Source organism: Fusarium sambucinum, chromosome IV (assembly GCF_050947815.1).
Source record: "Fusarium sambucinum isolate potato_lamoka chromosome IV, whole genome shotgun sequence".
NCBI classification, from domain to species: Eukaryota; Fungi; Ascomycota; class Sordariomycetes; order Hypocreales; family Nectriaceae; genus Fusarium; species Fusarium sambucinum.
In genome coordinates, this window is record NC_139291.1 from 5,388,745 (window position 1) to 5,405,927 (window position 17,183).

The following is a 17,183-nucleotide window of genomic DNA, read 5'->3' on the forward strand; positions in this document are numbered from 1 at the left end:
GAACAGATATGACAGGGATAACGTATCAAGGGCCACGCTGCGCCATTGTATTCAAACTCTTCTCTTCTTCTAAATATTGGGTATCTAAGCTCCTCCAGCAGCCTTCTTGGCTTCCTCAGCAGCTCGTTTTCGCGCGAGGTATCGTTCCTTGGCGCTCGAGATCTCGCCTTCTGTCTTGCGACTCTTGGCTGCCCGTTCGACCTCTTCCCTTTGTGCTGCTTCTTCATCTCGTGATCGCTTCATGGATTCTTCTAGCTGCTGCTCCATCATGCGTGTTTGTCGTTCTCGCTGGGCTTGTCGTCTTCCAAACTGGTGGTTTGTAGCTTCCTTTCGTGGCAATTCAGCTTGTCGCTCAGAATCGTGCTGGGTTGATTCTTTCTTCTTTACGCCGACATTCAAGCCACCTCTGAGAAGCTGGCGTTTGTCAACGACTTGGCCATCTTCATTAATGGCCACTGCGGCGCCCTTTTTATTTAGCTCCTTGGCTAGATTGGCTTCTGTCTCGTCACTCTCTTTCTCAGCATCGCTGGCCTCTTCTTGTGCTGGCGCACCGGATTTCGTCTGCTCCTCAGCAGCCTTGACGGCATCTGAATGCCTTTGCTCATCTTTATCTAAGAGTTTTTTGTAAAAGGCAGACATGCCCCCGGTTTTGTTCTTCTTTGCTTCTTCCTCTTCTCTCCTCTTCTCTTCTTCTTCTAGTCGCTTATTCTCCTCCTGTTGTTTCTTATAGGCTTCTGTGACGAACTTTTCCTTGTCGGCGTACTCTTCTCCTTCGGCTTCTCGCTCTCGGGCAATCTTCTTTTCTTCTGCAATAAGTGCATCTCGCTTTCGTGTGTCTGCGGCTTGCAGAATATTCTTCATATATTTAGGTCGTTTTTCTTGATCCTCTTTTGTGGCCTGTTTCTTTGGTTTAAGGGAATCATAAACAGTATCATACTCGTAAACGCTAGCATCGACTTCGGCAGCAGCTTCGGCGTTTTTTCGCGACGTCAAAGAGCTGGAGAGATCACCAAACATCATGTTTGGTTGACCCTTCGACTTGAGCTTCGGTGGTTGGGTGAGAGGGCCATTCTTTGATTTGATCGGTTTCGAGGTGGTTGTCTTTGTTTTTGGGACGTCATCGAAATCATCGAACTCTCCGATCTCCTCTACATTTCCCTGTACATCGGCGCCGTTGTTATCCTCGTCGTCGTCGTCGCCGAACAAGGGCTTTCTTTTTGGTGGCGCAGGCTTTGACGCGCCTGGTTTTTTTGTACGGTTGAGGCCAAAGGACAAGCCTGACTTGCTCATGATTTTGGTATATCTCGGGCGGTGCGGTATTCCCTGGGGTTATTATAGTGCGGTTGGTATGGCTTAGTGTTGCGCGACGTCGGAATGGTGGGTTAGGCAAGTTTGTTGAAAGGTTGAAGTTGAAGCAAGAATAAAGATTAAGGGTCGCGGCGCATGAGCTTGAAAAATAATGTAAGTAGTTCACGCTACCTATCCACCCAGCCTCGGTACTAATGATTCGTAGGTAGGTATGTATAATTTAAGGGCCTGCACTAGGTACTAAGGCACCTACTCTATTTTGATAGATGAAATGGTTAAAAATGATAAAATACCATCGAATCATCTCTTATTTCTCTTTTGTTCCCCTTTAATCATGGCTTGTTGTTCAAGTATACGTTTTACATGATGTGTCTTCTAGACTTGGTCAACAGTATTGTCCACCCTTGACTGGGTTTAACGCTTAAAACATAACTATCGGACAACCCATAGTTTGTTTTGAGTTATCGATAAATTGAAGAATCGAGATTCGTTCACTCTCACATGAGAGGCGATGCGTGCTATCAGGCTGCTTATACTTACTTGATTTGATGGGGTTGTCCTTAAAGTAGGTATGATGACTTGAAAAGCGTGTAGAGGCTGCTGATATAATATCCTTAGAGTGGCGTCTTGTACTTGCATCCATGCCACTAACATTTTGACCATGACGTGATTGGATACTTGTCTACAGATAGCCCGAATAGGTGTGCATCTTTATTAGATAGATCCTATCAAACATTTGCCTGCAAAGATATTTCTCGAACCTTTCTAATACAGTTTACTCTTTAAATCGCAATAACCATGGAGTCTTGTTCTACGTGTGCAACTATCCTCTCGTCAACGCCGGCTTACACAAAAGAGGAACCGTCTCTACCGCAAGATCGCCGAGTCGCATGTTGTTCGAGAATCATTTGTGGCAAATGCATTCATGTTCGTCATCTATCTCTACCTCCTTCTCGTGTGACCGCAGTGTGGGCTGAAGCTGATGCTCTCTTATGGTACCTAGGAAAACGAGCGGTTTGCAGATTATTGTCCTTACTGTCAGGTTTCAACAGTGCCTACTTCACTGCCGCAGGGCCTGAGAGAGCCCCCGGCTTATTCGTCATCTAGCTCGACAGCACATATATCAGGAGCGCCACCACCATATTCAGCAGCTTCAACGAAGCAGCATGTGGATGACGAGAAGGCAGCATTGGCACGGGATGCTTTGAAGGAGGATGCCCCAGACATTCTGCATTTTCTCGATCATCGTCATGATAGTATCAGCGCTTTATCTCTCCGATATGGCGTGCCGGCTTCTGCTCTCCGACGAAGTAACAATATCACAAGCGACCACTTGCTTCTTGGCAGACGAACAATCCTGATCCCTGGCGAGTACTACAAGGGTGGCGTAAGCCTTTCTCCACGGCCCGTCGAAGGCGAAGAGGAAGAGATGAGAAAGGGTAAGATTCGTCGTTTCATGACATCCTGCAAGGTCTCCGACTACGACATTGCCGTGCTCTACTTGGAGCAGTCAAGTTATGATATTACAAATGCTGTGACAGCATATTTGGACGACGAAAAATGGGAACAGGAACATTCAATACCCGGCAAAGGCAAGAAGGTCGACAAGTACAAGAACCGTGGCCCCTTTTGGAGAGGACTCTGATTAAGATTTGAATTGGATACTTATTATATTCATATTTCATACCGCCTTGCGGTTTCAACACATCTTCAGTTCGCTGGCAACCCATCTTCTACCAAGCCAGGGGACTTTGCTTTTGACCCTGTACGTTAACGCCGCTAGCTTCCCAAATACTTCAAGTTTTGCAAGATTTGTACAATAGCATTCATGATACACTCAAGATACCATGCTTTCTCATTAAAATGCAGACCGTGTACGGATGTCCTGGAAAAAACAATTAGCGTCTTGTTCAAATAGTAGTGACTCTGGACGTGACCTACAGAAATCTTCCTCTCAATCTCCCGGACTGAGCGGTCCAACTCGCCTGCGATCATCTGCTTCTTATCGTTGGGCAGAAGGTTGTACCTTTCGCACAGGTCACCGTCGATGACTCCCTTGACAGGGGCATAATAGCCACGATACATGAGATGATCTCGTCCGGCGAGTGGGGGGTCCTCTGTCCTAAGGTGTTGCTCGAGGTTCTGAAAGAAGTCTGCATCTTCACGACTGACAAATGGAATAAAAACTCCGATTGTGCCCATGATACCACTCCATAGCAAAATTTCCTGTCCACCAACCACAAGACTCGTCTTAGTGATACTGGTCGGAATGTCCTGGGTGTAGAAATGACACATCAAGCTCACTCTGTGAGGTGTGCCGTGGAGATAGTCTCGGGCATTGATCAGATGCAAGCCGGATTGCTCCTCATCAGCCTCTTCACTGGCCTTCTCAGGACAACGTACGATAAACATATTACCGAACTTGTCACCACCAGCGACTGATTCATAATCCACCATGGTTGTACATGTGGTCCACCTTGCGATTGTATCATCGACGAAGGGAATAAGCTTATTAGAAGCAGGCTTATAAACAACGTAAGTGACGCCCTGCTGAACATCGCCTACAATGATTCGACTGCCTTGTGTGTTTAGAGACACAATCTGTTGTGTTGCAACTTCGGCCTGAGACTTGCGGAGCATTTGCCTCATACCCAAGTCATATATGCGAAGCGATGTACCAACAGCTACAAGCACTCTTCCTTGGAATGCCAGCAAGGCCAGTGGCGGTTCTTCAATCTTGGTCTTGTGGATAAACTCAAGCTCCCGACCCCCCTCCAAGAATCGGTAGATATGGAGGTATCCTTCCGAAAAGCTTCGAGGATTGACCACCATGTCTTTGCCGGTACCAACAACGAGGAAGCTCTCGTTATCCTGGCTGGCAAATGACACAATAGCTGCACTGACGGTTGCCTCGTTGTTCTCCAAATCTATTGTCTGCAAAACCTGGCCTTCTTCAGACAAGGGATCAATTACGTTGATGCAAGATGCCCATCTTCGAGTACCTTTGGGGTAGCCAAAGTCTTCAGGCGGAAGCACCCTGGAGTCGCCATTTACGACTCCAGGGTCGGCGAGGAGTTGTGCTCTTAACTCAGGCGGCAACGTATTGTTGTCTGCTTCGATGGTGTAGAAAAGAGGTTGATCGGGATGCTTGACGAGCTTCTTGGGGGTATAAGTTAAAGGAATAGATTTTTGGATCAATGTCTCGCCAAGACGATCAATGTTGAAGATCCTGCGAGTGTTAGCTTGTGTCTCGCTGAAGTATGCTACAAGAATGTTGCAGAAGCTTTTGTTGCTTCAGTAGGAACAATTGGAAAAAATGCGTAATAAGACCTCATCGCCCAAGGCATAGGATCCTATTTCTCATCATGTACAACTTAAAACGGGTGGAAAAGAAAACAGAATGGACATACCGTAGTGACTGGCCTTGAATGCCAACAATGCCTTCTTCGCATTGCTCACTGCTGAAGTTCCAGCCCCACTCGAGATCAACGTAATTGAGGGGTGTCACAACAAATCCCTTGGTGATGGGATCCGCATAGCCAAGCCAAGGTCTAGAACTAAGCCCAAGCACACAAGTCTTACCCTGGACAGTAACTTGGAATAGTCTGACTTCCTTTGGCCCAAGGAACTTTTGGCGGGTATCAGTCAATTCACCGGTGATCTCGTCGAGAACTGTTCTAAGATACACACCGGAGTGGAGTCCGATGTGAAGATAGAGTGTAGAGCCACCGGATGAAGAGTCTTCCATGGCAATAATAGCTAACGACGTAGGGGCCGCTGTCAGAGCCTGCACCGACTTATTTTCCAAAGTCGATTCGGGATCAAGGCTGAGAATACGGACAGTGCAGTCATCACAGCCGACTGCCAGGAATGAGCTTCTCAGGCGCCCTTCAGGAACATCTCCCAAGCTCAGGCATGTGACTGTTCCGAACATTTCCTTCTTCTCGTCGTACTCGGCCAACGAGCCGTCGCCGTCCATTTCGAAGTATACAATCTCGCCAGAACTGAGGGCGACAGCAACTTGATGAGCATTGGCGGTAGCGGCAACAATGGATCGATGTTGTGGGGCTGCCCATTCATTAACGTTCCCATTACGGATATGACGAATGCCTTTAGGATGAACTTGAATCAGGCCATCGTCACCGAGCAGCTGAGCCGCCAATGTTGGAACGCTGGTGAGGAAACCCGAGTCGCTGACTTCTTCAACCGTTTCTCCAATACTCAGAACCAATGTACCATTGGTAAACGACAACACAATGTAAGCATCGTATTGTTCCGAGCGGTTCAGCTTCAGTGTCCATACAGCGGAAGGAATTCCAGGAAGTTCAGAAGCAACGATCTCATTGACTTCTAAGCCATGTTTGAGCATTCTGAAGCTGCTTCGGGGGCCATTGCCACAGATGGTATATATTTGAGGGGCGTCTTCGCCAGTGAGATTTGCGACCTTGCAGTCTAATAGGGGGTTCATGGCAGGAATGCTCTCAACCAAAGCCAAGTTTTCAGTTGGCCGGGGGTGGAAGTACACAGGTTCATAGGAGGCTTTGGGGTCTGCGGGAAAATCGTCGCTGTAAAATTCCAGTTCCTCATCATCGTCACCAAGTTTTTCAAATTGGTAGAATGAGTAGTTGCCAAACTGTGTGGCAACATAGAGGAACCCACTCTTGAGGATACAAAGACTGGATGCCACCGGAACGGTATCGAAGTACTTGACCTTGAGCCTCTTGACTTCCCCTGTTGGATTGCCTTCTTCATCTTCAATCATGTCGATGGAGAGTTTGAAGAGATCACCATCGTCCGTTTGCAACAGGAAAAAGAATGCACCCGTATTGCCTTTCAGCTTGTGCATAATGCCGGACACAATTGTGCGCTTTCGATTGGGATCTTCTGTAGCACCGCGGCGACGAGGGATGGCAACGCGGAAGGCCTCTTGATTTGAGTGTCGATATGTGATGTTTTCTTCACCGCATACCAACACACCGCTTGGACCATCGCTGCCACCTGGAACCTGGAATAGGATTGAGGCTGTAGGATCGACAGGATCCGACCACTTCCGGACGACGTGGTTTAGTCCTAGATCAAGCTCGTAGTAGACAAGCTGAGTATCCAGTTCTTCCATGGCTTGGCCTGTTGAATCTTGGTCAACCTCTGAGTAGTCAATCTCGAGCGCGGCGAAAACAGGATTCGAGTAGCCGACATCAAGTGCAACCATGGAGATGACAAGAACACCAGACTTGTGAGCCTCAAGAGGCGATGAGATCGTAAGCTCAGCTTGTGAATTCCGATTTAGGACATAAACAAGCTTGTTCTTCTCCGTTGAGGCAATTAAGCACGCTCTGCCCTTAGGATCGCAAGCAAGATACTCGCCAGGAATCACTCTTCTCACGCCTGACTTTCCAAATGTTTCAAGGTGTAGTCGCTGGAAGCGGTTCTGAGTTGGGAGATACTCGATAACTGTGATCCGACCAGAGTCAGAAGCAATAATCAAGTAATCTGTGAAAGTTCAGTTAGCCTTAGATTTCTGGTGACAGGGCTTCGAGTTCCGGTGGCACTGTGGTCGACGCGTCTATAGCATCGCTTTCGAACATCACTAAGTGATTTTCCTGAGAGGGGTTCTGGATTGACTTACCCTTATTGCTACCAGCTAACCGGAAGGCGGCAAGGGAGCGAATGATGCCAAAGACGTCATGAGAGAGGAGGGTAATCACCTTTCCCTGGGAGGGATCAGGTCGTAGCAGTGAGAGCTGTGAGCCAGCACCAGTGATGATGAGCTGTTCCCGAGTGCCTGCGAACTGGCCCAGGACCGCCTGCGTGACATTTGTAGGTGGCTGGACCGTAAGCGAATATAAAAACATGTTCGATGTGGTCGCCATGTTTGCGGCTAGGCGCAGATGAGCCTGCGCGGCTTCAAGAACAGGTGTAGGTCAGATTGTGTCGCGTCGAAGCTGATGGTTGTAGCTTTTGAAACTCGAGCGAGCTTTCATGTCAAAACTTTGGCGCGCATCGGAGGAATTATTTTGCGGCGCAGCCGATTGTGGCCCGAGCTCCCTCGAATTATCCCACTTCCATCAATAATCAGATATGCAGAAGACGTCAGTAAAATAATTGGCGTCCGGATACTGATCGTATTTGTTAAAGATATGGAGCCGACTCTGAGAAGAGCGGCCTCGAGCCTCTGCGGACAATGCTCTGCAACTATGCGGAGACAATTGGCCTTGGGAGTGACAGCCAAGCCATGGATGAGGATATCACCCCATCATATCCGAAATGTTCACTCGACAGTCAAAGACCAGAAACGAAAAGCACCCGCGCCTGCTAACCGAGACTTTTCGACCAATGCAAGCAAGCAGTCTGAGGCAGCCGCTTCTGCAACTAACAAGTCTTCTCCATCATCGCTGCGCCTTAGTCAAGACGACCTCTTCCATCCATTTTCGAAATCGCCTGTTCCCGAGTTTCGTCAACGAGCTGCTTTTATGCGACAGCACGCCTACTGCCCCCACCCCGATCACCAGCAAACGAAGCTCCCGACAATTGCCCCGAAACCTGAGGATGCAGAAGCTGCGAGTGGCACTCAACCGCCAGAGCATGTGAACTTCGAGTGTCCGGACTGTGGTTTGCCGGTCTACTGCTGCGAGGAACATTGGATGGACGATTACGAGAAGCACCTCGAAGTCTGCGATACCCTACGACAGGTTAATGAAGATGACCATGACTTGCGATCCGGTCGGGTGTTTGAGGAAGGCAATCTCCCCGATCTTCAAATGGAGCATGCGGCTATCAACATGACAAACTGGGATACCTTCATGTATACCAGAGAGTTTGACGCCGTCAACTCTGATCGCCAAATGAGACAGATTACTCGTCTTCTGACATACCCGGTTACCATTGGCAGTGTTCTCCATGAGCTCAGCCCGTACAGTATCAAGGCTGGGGAGCGAGTGACTACGGAAGGCTTGAAGAGTTTTAGCGGTTAGTATTAATGACTGACCAGAAGGGAGATTTCACGACTGATTTATGAGAATAGCATTGAGATATAACCTGCACCCTCCTAAGTCCGGTCGAGGAATTGGCGTTGACGAGCTGAAGCCAGAGGCGCCTGCCGTGCGAGTATTTATCCTGGGAGCTCGTGCAGAGTCTTCTCTCCCGCGACCTGCCTGGGTACAGTTGGCTCACATGTTCCCCGACGCCCGACTCCATCTCATCTTTGTGGGGCCTGAAAGTATGGCCAATCGGGATGATGAGTTCCCATTGCCAGAGCGCACCCCCTCAAACCCCTTTGGGGCCGTGGTTGAGGACCGTGTCTGGTACAAGATGAAGATCAGCACAATCGTGGATTATTACCACACAATTCACCAAACTCAGCACTTTGCGCCATACGATCCTTACTTTGACTGCTTTGTGCTGTTCCATCCCGGCCTGGGTCATCCTGCTAGCAGTCACGAATGGGAGGAGACTCTCCCTCTTCTGTTGGAGACCAAGGTTCCCATCATCAGCACAGGCTACACTCAATTTGATATGGAGCGCGATGTCGAATGGGTGAATAAGAAGTCAAAGGGAGAGTTTGACATTCTGTTGCAGCCTGGCGAGAACACTTTCAGGAGTCTTAGATGGGATTTGAACGACATAGATCCTCAGGACGTCAGTTGTGGCAACTGGGGTGTGTGGGCGTTCCGTGGAAAGAGGTACGAGACAGCCACCAGGGATGCTTAAAAAAGTGTAGGACGAGGAAGAACAAACCACAAATTCTCTTGTACCATATTGTACAGATTCTGTAGCATAGCTGTGTATATGGATAGATCATCACCGAAAGCGTCACGCCATTCTCTAAACTTAGTGAGGAGGCATGCAGGTATGGTAGCAGAAAGCAACAACTCCCAAACCAGCCATTGAACGTTTCCATCACCGAATCGACCTATCTAGGTAGGTAAGAGCTTAGCTAGTAGCCAATACGCAGTACACGCTATCCAACATGTCTGAGATGCATAATAGTATTGTGGCTTGAACTGTAGATACACCTGGAATGCTTCTTGTTTTTAGTGCTCGAACTGTACTCGGAAGGTGCAGGGCATGGTATGGTAATAGGTATTTCGTGCATGCGGCTCCCCGCGCCTGCAGTGCACGGTTCAGGCGGCGGGCCAACCCGTACCATGCAGGAAGGAGCTTAACATGCGGCCTCCCCTGCGACCTGCTGTTAACTTGACTTCATCCTCAAACACATAATTGAACTCTGCGTTAACTCATCACAATATCCTTTCTGCTCGCCTCGCCTCCGCGACCGGGTCATGATAGTGGAAACTAGCCGATCGCTCCGGCCATGACAGCCACTTCTTCTGTGGCCCCGGCCGCGTCTCCTGTCCGACAACCGGCCCCACGGCCCAAGTCGGTGACCTTTGATGCTGAGCTGTCGCCCTCTACCGCCGTCGCTTATACTACTACGACTACCACTGCTGCCTCTCCACGTCGTTTGACGCGCCCTAATACGACCGACCCCTTATCTGATCGAGCAACTTCACTTTTGATACGCAGGACGTTGTGCTCTCCTCAGCTCGGCGATAAGAACCGCGATGCGCAAGTGCCCATCGATGAGCTGCTTCCTCCTTTGACTAGTCGCAACGACGTCGACCTCCAGCTATACGCAATTCTCGCCATCGTACTGAGAGAGTTTGTTCAAAGCTGGTACAATAAAATCACGACAGACGAGAACTTCGTCGCAGAAGTCCTACACATCATCGCTCATTGTTCGCGAGCACTGGAGCAGCGCTTCCGCAAGGTTGATCTGGAAACTTTGGTTTTGGACGAGATACCTGACTTGCTGGACAAGCATATCACTTGTGAGGATGCACTGCATTTACGAGCCGCTACTTTCTAACAACAATCAGCATACCGAATCTCCCACAGTACTATCGCAAGGCCCCCTGTAGAGGTAGATCCCCGAGAGGCATACCACGCCTTATGTCCTCTTCCGCACCTAGCGCCAGTGCCTCACCCAGACAAACCAGACACAATATCCGACCAAGCTGGGAACGAAGCGTTATACCGTCAGCTGCTAGTCCAAGGCATCCTCGCCATTCTCTTGCCCACGGAAGACCTCGAGAACCCATGTCTTACGAGTCTCGTCGAACAAATCTTCTCCGAGCTTATAATTGGCAACATCATAGCCAATAAGGCTTCACAGCCATGGATGCTATACGAGGGTATCTGTATCACAGCCAGGGTTTTGCGACAAAAGACGAATGACGGGCCGTCGGCTGTAGGAGCCCAAAAGGAAACTTCTGAGCCAAAGCTTGAAGTCAAGGGTCGTCGCGTTTGGTCTGTGAGGTCTTCTGTAAGGTCCGTTTTTCTCGGCGTTATCCAACTTGGAATGATAGTAGTTGCTTCACTCCGATTTATCAGTACTGCTCTGGTGATGGCTTCATCCCTACCTGCTAGAACGACACCCATAAACGAAAAGGAAATATCGCTGGGTCAGGATAAACAGCCCAGCGTCTCATCGAGCCCCGAGTCAGCCGACTACATCAAGGCGCCTATCCTATCATGTCGAGTATGGACATGCCTTGGAAATTTGCTTGAGCTGAGCTTGCGCATGCCTTGGCTTGATGGGTTTTTGTCACTTTTGCAGTACGGCGCGGTCAATGGACCTGGACGAATCGCTGGCCACGATGGCCCTGTTGACAGGTAAGATATGAGCATTTCTTTTATTTCTTCACACCTACATTGTCACCAGACATTTCTACCTCGCATGAGTCTGGAGTCACTGGACCTCCTGATGCTCCAGTGAGCACTCAGAAACAAATTTCTTCAACGGCACGGTATGATAAGTCGACCCGCCTGGTCTTAGAAAGCGGGTCATAACGTCTCTACCCTTTGTTGGCTGTTGGGCGGGAAGCAGTTGTCGATACACACCCTTGCAACACACACTTAGCTGTACCACGAGGCGCGATGAGGGCAATTGCGTCAAGGCAATACCGTTTCTTGTCGAGTCGCCTGTCATTAAATCATGATATGGGTCCTGGGAGCTGAGGCTCAGCCAATTGAAAAGCATGATGTTGCTTTTGACATCCGATTGCTTGACATGACCCCAAGCTAGGCCTTTCTGTCCAGCAGGATGTCAAGATTACGCGCCCAGCCCATGTCAGCTTCTCCAAAGGGACCACCCGCTTCATGATGCGTCAATGAGCTTGAATTGACTCTCGCCCCGTGCCGCGCCACCCGTCTGAGACAATCACCTTTCAAGATGTTGGTTGTAGTACTATCTTGGCGAGGGCAGCCGTCACAGTCCTGGTTTCACCACCCAGTCAAGCCCTTGGATTCCTAAATCGCGGCTTTGTGACTAGTCAGCTTCAACTCTTCCTAAAAATCAACAACTGCTGGAAGCCACTGAGCTTTTTGCAACTACCAGGACTGTTACACGATCCTGGACTCGACTTTGAGGGGTGAAAGCAAGTCATCCGATGACATCCTATCCACAAGCAGCCTCGGTCTCATTGCTTGGGTGCCTGTTGTGTAATCTCACATCTCTACCTCAGCCTGCATGGGATACAGACGAAGAATGTGCTTCTTGATGCGTTTCCCCGCACCTTGCAAGGCTTGTCTTGCTTCTTGCTCCCCTGGCCCTCATTCGATCCGTTTCGTTCATACATGGGCAGATCAGCAAAGAAGCAACCTTATGAGCCAGTCTAAAGGCGCTGCTACCCAATAAAACATTGGCAGCCTCGTCTTACTTTGTGCTTTGCTTCTCAACCTCACATTGCATTGCATTGCATTGCATTACATCGCATCACATCGGCTAGACCGACAATGAACGCGCCCCTTGCTGCACATTATGTTTCCGATCATTCAACCCCACGCGCTGCACAAGCTTATAACGCAAAGTGAAATTAATATGTGCTAATTTACGTTCTTCTTTCACACAGGCTCCTCTCTCATCATATCAACTCTCTCTTCTCTCCCTCGAATCTGCCCCCTCTTCTGCGCACACTTCGCAGCGTTCTCTTCCCCAATAATGCCCCCGGTAAGGCGTCTCTTTTCCCACCATCTTCCGAAGCCGAGCTACACGCCCTGCGTCGAAGAGCCGCTAAGTCACTTTGGGAGTTGCTACCGAAGGGTGTGGGAAGACTTTATTTCGGCGGTCGCTTATGGCGGCGAGGCACAAAGGCCGAGGGCGATCCATCGGATGACGAAGATCTTGTGGATGAGATGGAGCGGCTTCTCCTTGTACTGGATGACGAGTACTGTAACAAGCATCTCATGTACAGCATTCTCGAATTGGTACTTGCTAGATTGATGCCCGAGCTTACCGAGAAAGGTGTGACAGAGTTGTGGGAAGAAAGACTTGGTTGAGTAGATAATTACAGTAGATCTGTAGACACTCTTTTAGATTGATGATACCCCTTTGTTAATAAATATATCAACAAACACAAACATCACATTAGGATAAGACAGTAATCAGGTATTCAAGAGCAAGGACATGCCTAAATGCACAAATGCCACCCATTTAACTAAAGAAGGGATGTCCTTATCTGCCAGACGTTTGACGATCTCAGTAACCCCTGAGCAGGCTCTTAGCCTGGTCCAGCTATCTTCTTGATACAACAAGCCAAAAACGACCTCATCCTTCTCTCCCACTGAAAAAACATCGATTTCACCGATGTGATTCATAAGCCATGCACCACTTCGTTTCTTAACCTTACCTTGCCATGCCATGCCGTGCCTCGCAGCAGATGCCCTCTCGTCTTTGAACAGAAAAGTAAACAAGAAATGATGGGAATAAAGAAAACAGCGTGTGCATAGATGATTATTCCCTCCGCATCCATGCCATACATGCATTGAAAGAAAATAAATGATATGTATAGAAGTAAGAAAACATGCTGAGAAAAGAAAACAGACATTGACAAAGCGGGGTGCAACGCCCCTGAACTGTTGTTAAGAGCCTCGCTCTGATTTGTACTGTGTCTCTGCCATTCGTGTTTCGGCCGTCGTATTTTCCTCCTCTTTTCTAGCCCTTTGACTCTCCTTCATGCCTCACCCTTCCGATGAGCAGTTCGGGATTGTAGATTCGTGTGGACGATTTTTGTATGTAAGCGTTCGGGTTCGCGTGAGCGGGAGATTCAAATCTTCAAGGGTGTTTGGGTATAAGAAATTGTCCGTTCCTGTAAGACAGGTTTTTTTTTGTAAGATTTCAGTGTTTTCTTTTGTTCGATAATTGCCGCAAGCAGTCGAAGGTTTCATGTCGGATCCAATGGTAAGGAGTCGATACCGCAAATTGCAAAGTGAAAATGCAAAGAGTGCAGGTTCTTGCGTGAGCAGAAAGGTGACCCATAATGGTCCTGACCAAAGCACCCCCTCTAATACTCTCGGCAATTAAACTCGAGAGCAAGTTTAAGTGGTAAGATAATAGACATGGAAAAAAAAAAGAAACAAACTCAGAGAGTTTTCGCATACAAATTCAGGCTGGTTCCATCTTGGCTGATAAAAGAACAGGTGCTTCAACGTCGCCTTCGGGGATACGGGACAAACCACCAATCGACGGTCGACCTTGGTGGATCTTGAGCTTTTTGGTCAACTGTACGATGGACAGATAGTCGTTTGTGTCAAATGTGCCAGCTGATTGGATGTAGTTGAGCAGTGTTTGTGCTGCCCGGCGAGCATCCTCCTGGGACGGCGAAACTGGAGATGAGTCAATCGGGGTCGACGATGTAGCACTGGTTACTGCAGTAGAGCGATTTATACTCGAGTTGCTACTGCTGCGGCGCAGTACCGGAGGCGGTGAGTTGACGTTGGTGTCGATACTGAATGGTGCCTGCAGTTCATGCTGGGGTGACTCCAGAGCTGAAGACGGCGCAGTCGATGATGAGGGGTACCGAGGAGTCATAGGCTCCGTTGAGCATGAGATTTGGTTCACGTAATCAATGTTAAGGGATGGGAATGTATTGCTCCTCTTCTCCCTGTGTTGGAAATCCATCGGGAAGCCTCCCACATTGGGATCAGGAGAGAAAGTGAACGTACCCGTAGGGCTCATTGTGCCTGTTGAGAACGACGACGCACCGTTGTCCCTGAAATCACTGGATAGTGACGTCGTTGATTGGGATTCTGCATGTTTGTAACCAAAGTCGAAATCGATTCCATCGGCATGTGCCTCTTCGTCGCTTCTGCTTCCGGATAGGGGCGAGAGCTGTCCTGTTGGTGACACTGGGGATAAATCGCTGGTCTTCGTGGCAAGTGTCGATAGTCTTGCACTGTCTGGTATGTTGGCTTCGGAAGCTCTCCGCATCAATTTGCCTGCCCCAATACCATGCTTTTGTTTAAACTTTTGAAGCCAGATGCTATTCAGGCTGTTCAATACACTCTCTTGGTTACCACTCGCATGGGCAAATAGTCTTGCCTGTTCCATGATCTCTTCGTCGCTGACCTGAAACCCTCGTTGCTGCTGTCTCCTGACGTAGTTGCTGAGTGTTCGATCGAAATCGGGATGCTTGCCTTTTCCACGCTTCACTGCGGCATTTTCCGGCTCTTGATCGCGTTTTAAGTACTGATCCTTGTGTCTTAGAACCTTCGATACAGTGCTGTTGTGTTTTGTTAGATTCCCATGGCAAAGTGTGACTTGGTATCCAAAAATGCCTACCTTCTCTCAACGCCGAACCGGGCTCCAATATCGGCTTGTCGAGTGCCAGGGTTGTCCTCATGAAACTGACACATAGCTCTCTTTTGCTCCGTAGTCAGGGTTTTCCTCGACTTTTCGTGCTGGGTCGGTAATCTGGGGGCTTCTACAGGCGGAGCGCTGGTGGCAGGCGCCATAGATACTGGTGGTGCTGGATAGCTCTGAGAAGGAGCCGGATTCGTCAACTGGCTCGGCCAGGTCTGGTTTGTATTAAGAAGAGGAAGCTGCTGATGTGCCATTGGAGGTGGTGCTGGTTGTATCATTTGGTGTGTTTGTGGTGGTGGCATTCGGTTTATCGATTCTGATGGTAGTCCGTGGACCCCAAAGGCACCAAAGGATGAATACTCGGTCAATGGACTAGCATTGTATGGACTTTGGCTGTAGGGACTGATACTCGTCCAGACATCACTTCCATATCCGTTATCCTGTCCCATTGTGGACGTCCCGTTGACGTGATTCATCGTTGCGTGTGTTGTCCAGCTGACACTGGATCAAGTATAGAAAATGTTAGAATTGGCCAAGTGGTTGCCAATGCGTGAAGAATCTCGGTTACGAGAGCTAGTCAAGGATGAGATGTTGAATAATGATTTGACCCGGCCGGCTTCCTCTGAACTAGAAATGAAGACGGAGGAGAACTGAAGATTTAGTGTGATGGTCCTCACGTTTGACATCGGTCGATGGGTAGATGCATCGTCTTGTCCGAATTGGTTCCTGAATGTGTAGATAAAAGATGGCCCACGTTTGCCGTCAATCTCCCAAGTTCTTGCTCTGAGCACTTGGTACCTTTGTAGATGATGTCGGGTGTCTTGGGGCAAATCTTTGCAAGATCCAACATCAGTACACAAGTAACTCAACCACTAGAAAGCAGAAACCCTCAGTGATGGGCCAGCAGTATTTAGAACCGTCTAAATCGCAGAAGGGATGGTTTTTGAGTAGGTCTCGAAGCAGTTCTGTCTGTTTGTGAATCTTGTTCGATGGGCAGAAACAGCTTTCCTCTCAAGACGCAAGCTCACTAGAGTGAGACACGACGGGAAGTTTCTTCTACTTGCTTTTTCTCGCTGAGCTCGTGGAAATTGCGGAGACAATAACGCCGTCTCAGGATAAAGGCGGCAGGGCAATGTACAAAACAAGACAATAACGGACTGAGTAGTGGAGGGTGGGCGGGCGGATGAGAAAAGCCACAGGGGGCGGTAAAACAGTAACGATGTCCAGAAACGACAGCCAGTAGCTTGATCCGGACGGTAACGTTAAGACAAAGTTTTGATGGTGGACCACAGAGTTGAGGCGAACGTTCCAACACGAGGCCAGACCGTTGAGGAGTATATCGTTTTTCAATACATGCAGTGCAGTGTAGTGTAGTGTAAACAAGCGAGACCTAAAGCCATATGCATAGCTACAGATGTAAACCCAGAGGTTGACCTTCTCCATATACATATGCAGAACGCACGAGGAATAGGCAAGGGTGTGGGGGTTCCCTTCAACAAGGGGGAGGGGTGTATACTGTAATCGTGAGATCAAGAAATGGTGTGTGTGGGAGGGCAGTGGGTTGAAGCCAGTGTGCTCTGTAGACAACTGATGAATCCTTAAAACGCAGTCTAAGTGTGTGTGCAGTTCATTGAGGTGTGGATGAAGCTGATAAAGACGGAAAGTGTTTTGAATAGGGTATGACAAGGCCTTCAACGCCCAGAGCAAAGAACTAAAGCTTGCAGGCAAGACAGAGGCTCACACACAGGCACGCATACTCGTTCACCCGCTAATAATTGCGGCGATTTGATCAAAACCAAAGAATGATAGACGTCGGGCCCATGAGGTAATGGGATGGGACGCCTTCGGGTTCGGAGATAGACCGGTGAGCTAGGGTATACTCCTATGGAGCTCTCAGCCGAATCTTCTTCTTGTTATTGATCCTAGCCAGACCATCGCCAGGTCAGAAAAAGCAAGAGAATCGTCAGCCGTTAAATGAATCCGTAGGCAGGTGCAAACCCCTTGGCCAGCGACCATCTGATAGCCGAAAGCTAGACGAATATCAAATAAGAACATAATCAATAAATTGCCCGCAGACACAAACTTCCGATCGGCGGCACAAGTAGTGGAAGAAGCATTGAGAGATGCCCAAAATCGTCAGGACAAGCCCAAAGTATCATTCTCCATCTTAACGTTGCAACCCTAGTAATGGGGTTCTCCGTATTCATTCTGTTAATACTGCGGCTAACTCTCCATA

The 17,183-nt window shown here is 48.8% G+C and overlaps 5 protein-coding genes across 5 annotated transcripts; 2 read left to right on the forward strand and 3 right to left on the reverse strand.

Moving 5' to 3' along the window:
• Positions 1–84: 84 nt before the first annotated feature.
• Positions 85–1,290, reverse strand: FSST1_001812 (coiled-coil domain-containing protein 55-domain containing protein; the record flags this gene model as incomplete). The annotated part of the gene is made up of 1 exon (XM_083227741.1): positions 85–1,290. One exon carries the CDS (start codon positions 1,288–1,290, stop codon positions 85–87), a length of 1,206 nt encoding a protein of 401 aa, XP_083091994.1.
• Positions 1,291–2,106: 816 nt separating this feature from the next.
• On the forward strand, positions 2,107–2,953 carry FSST1_001813 (uncharacterized protein; the record flags this gene model as incomplete). Its single annotated transcript, XM_083227742.1, has 2 exons — positions 2,107–2,235; positions 2,381–2,953. 2 exons carry the CDS (start codon positions 2,107–2,109, stop codon positions 2,951–2,953), a joined length of 702 nt encoding a protein of 233 aa, XP_083091995.1.
• A 213-nt stretch (positions 2,954–3,166) lies between these two features.
• On the reverse strand, positions 3,167–7,178 carry FSST1_001814 (CPSF A subunit region-domain-containing protein; the record flags this gene model as incomplete). The annotated part of the gene is made up of 4 exons (XM_083227743.1): positions 3,167–3,193; positions 3,250–4,537; positions 4,719–6,798; positions 6,935–7,178. 4 exons carry the CDS (start codon positions 7,176–7,178, stop codon positions 3,167–3,169), a joined length of 3,639 nt encoding a protein of 1,212 aa, XP_083091996.1.
• Positions 7,179–7,502: 324 nt separating this feature from the next.
• FSST1_001815 (uncharacterized protein) lies at positions 7,503–12,645 on the forward strand (the record flags this gene model as incomplete). Its single annotated transcript, XM_083227744.1, has 8 exons — positions 7,503–8,274; positions 8,330–8,987; positions 9,081–9,154; positions 9,343–9,375; positions 9,627–10,136; positions 10,185–10,635; positions 10,699–10,980; positions 12,219–12,645. The coding sequence occupies 8 exons, from the start codon at positions 7,503–7,505 to the stop codon at positions 12,643–12,645; spliced, it is 3,207 nt and encodes a 1,068-aa protein (XP_083091997.1).
• Positions 12,646–13,750: 1,105 nt separating this feature from the next.
• FSST1_001816 (uncharacterized protein) lies at positions 13,751–15,423 on the reverse strand (the record flags this gene model as incomplete). Its single annotated transcript, XM_083227746.1, has 2 exons — positions 13,751–14,867; positions 14,927–15,423. 2 exons carry the CDS (start codon positions 15,421–15,423, stop codon positions 13,751–13,753), a joined length of 1,614 nt encoding a protein of 537 aa, XP_083091998.1.
• Between the last annotated feature and the right edge of the window lie 1,760 nt (positions 15,424–17,183).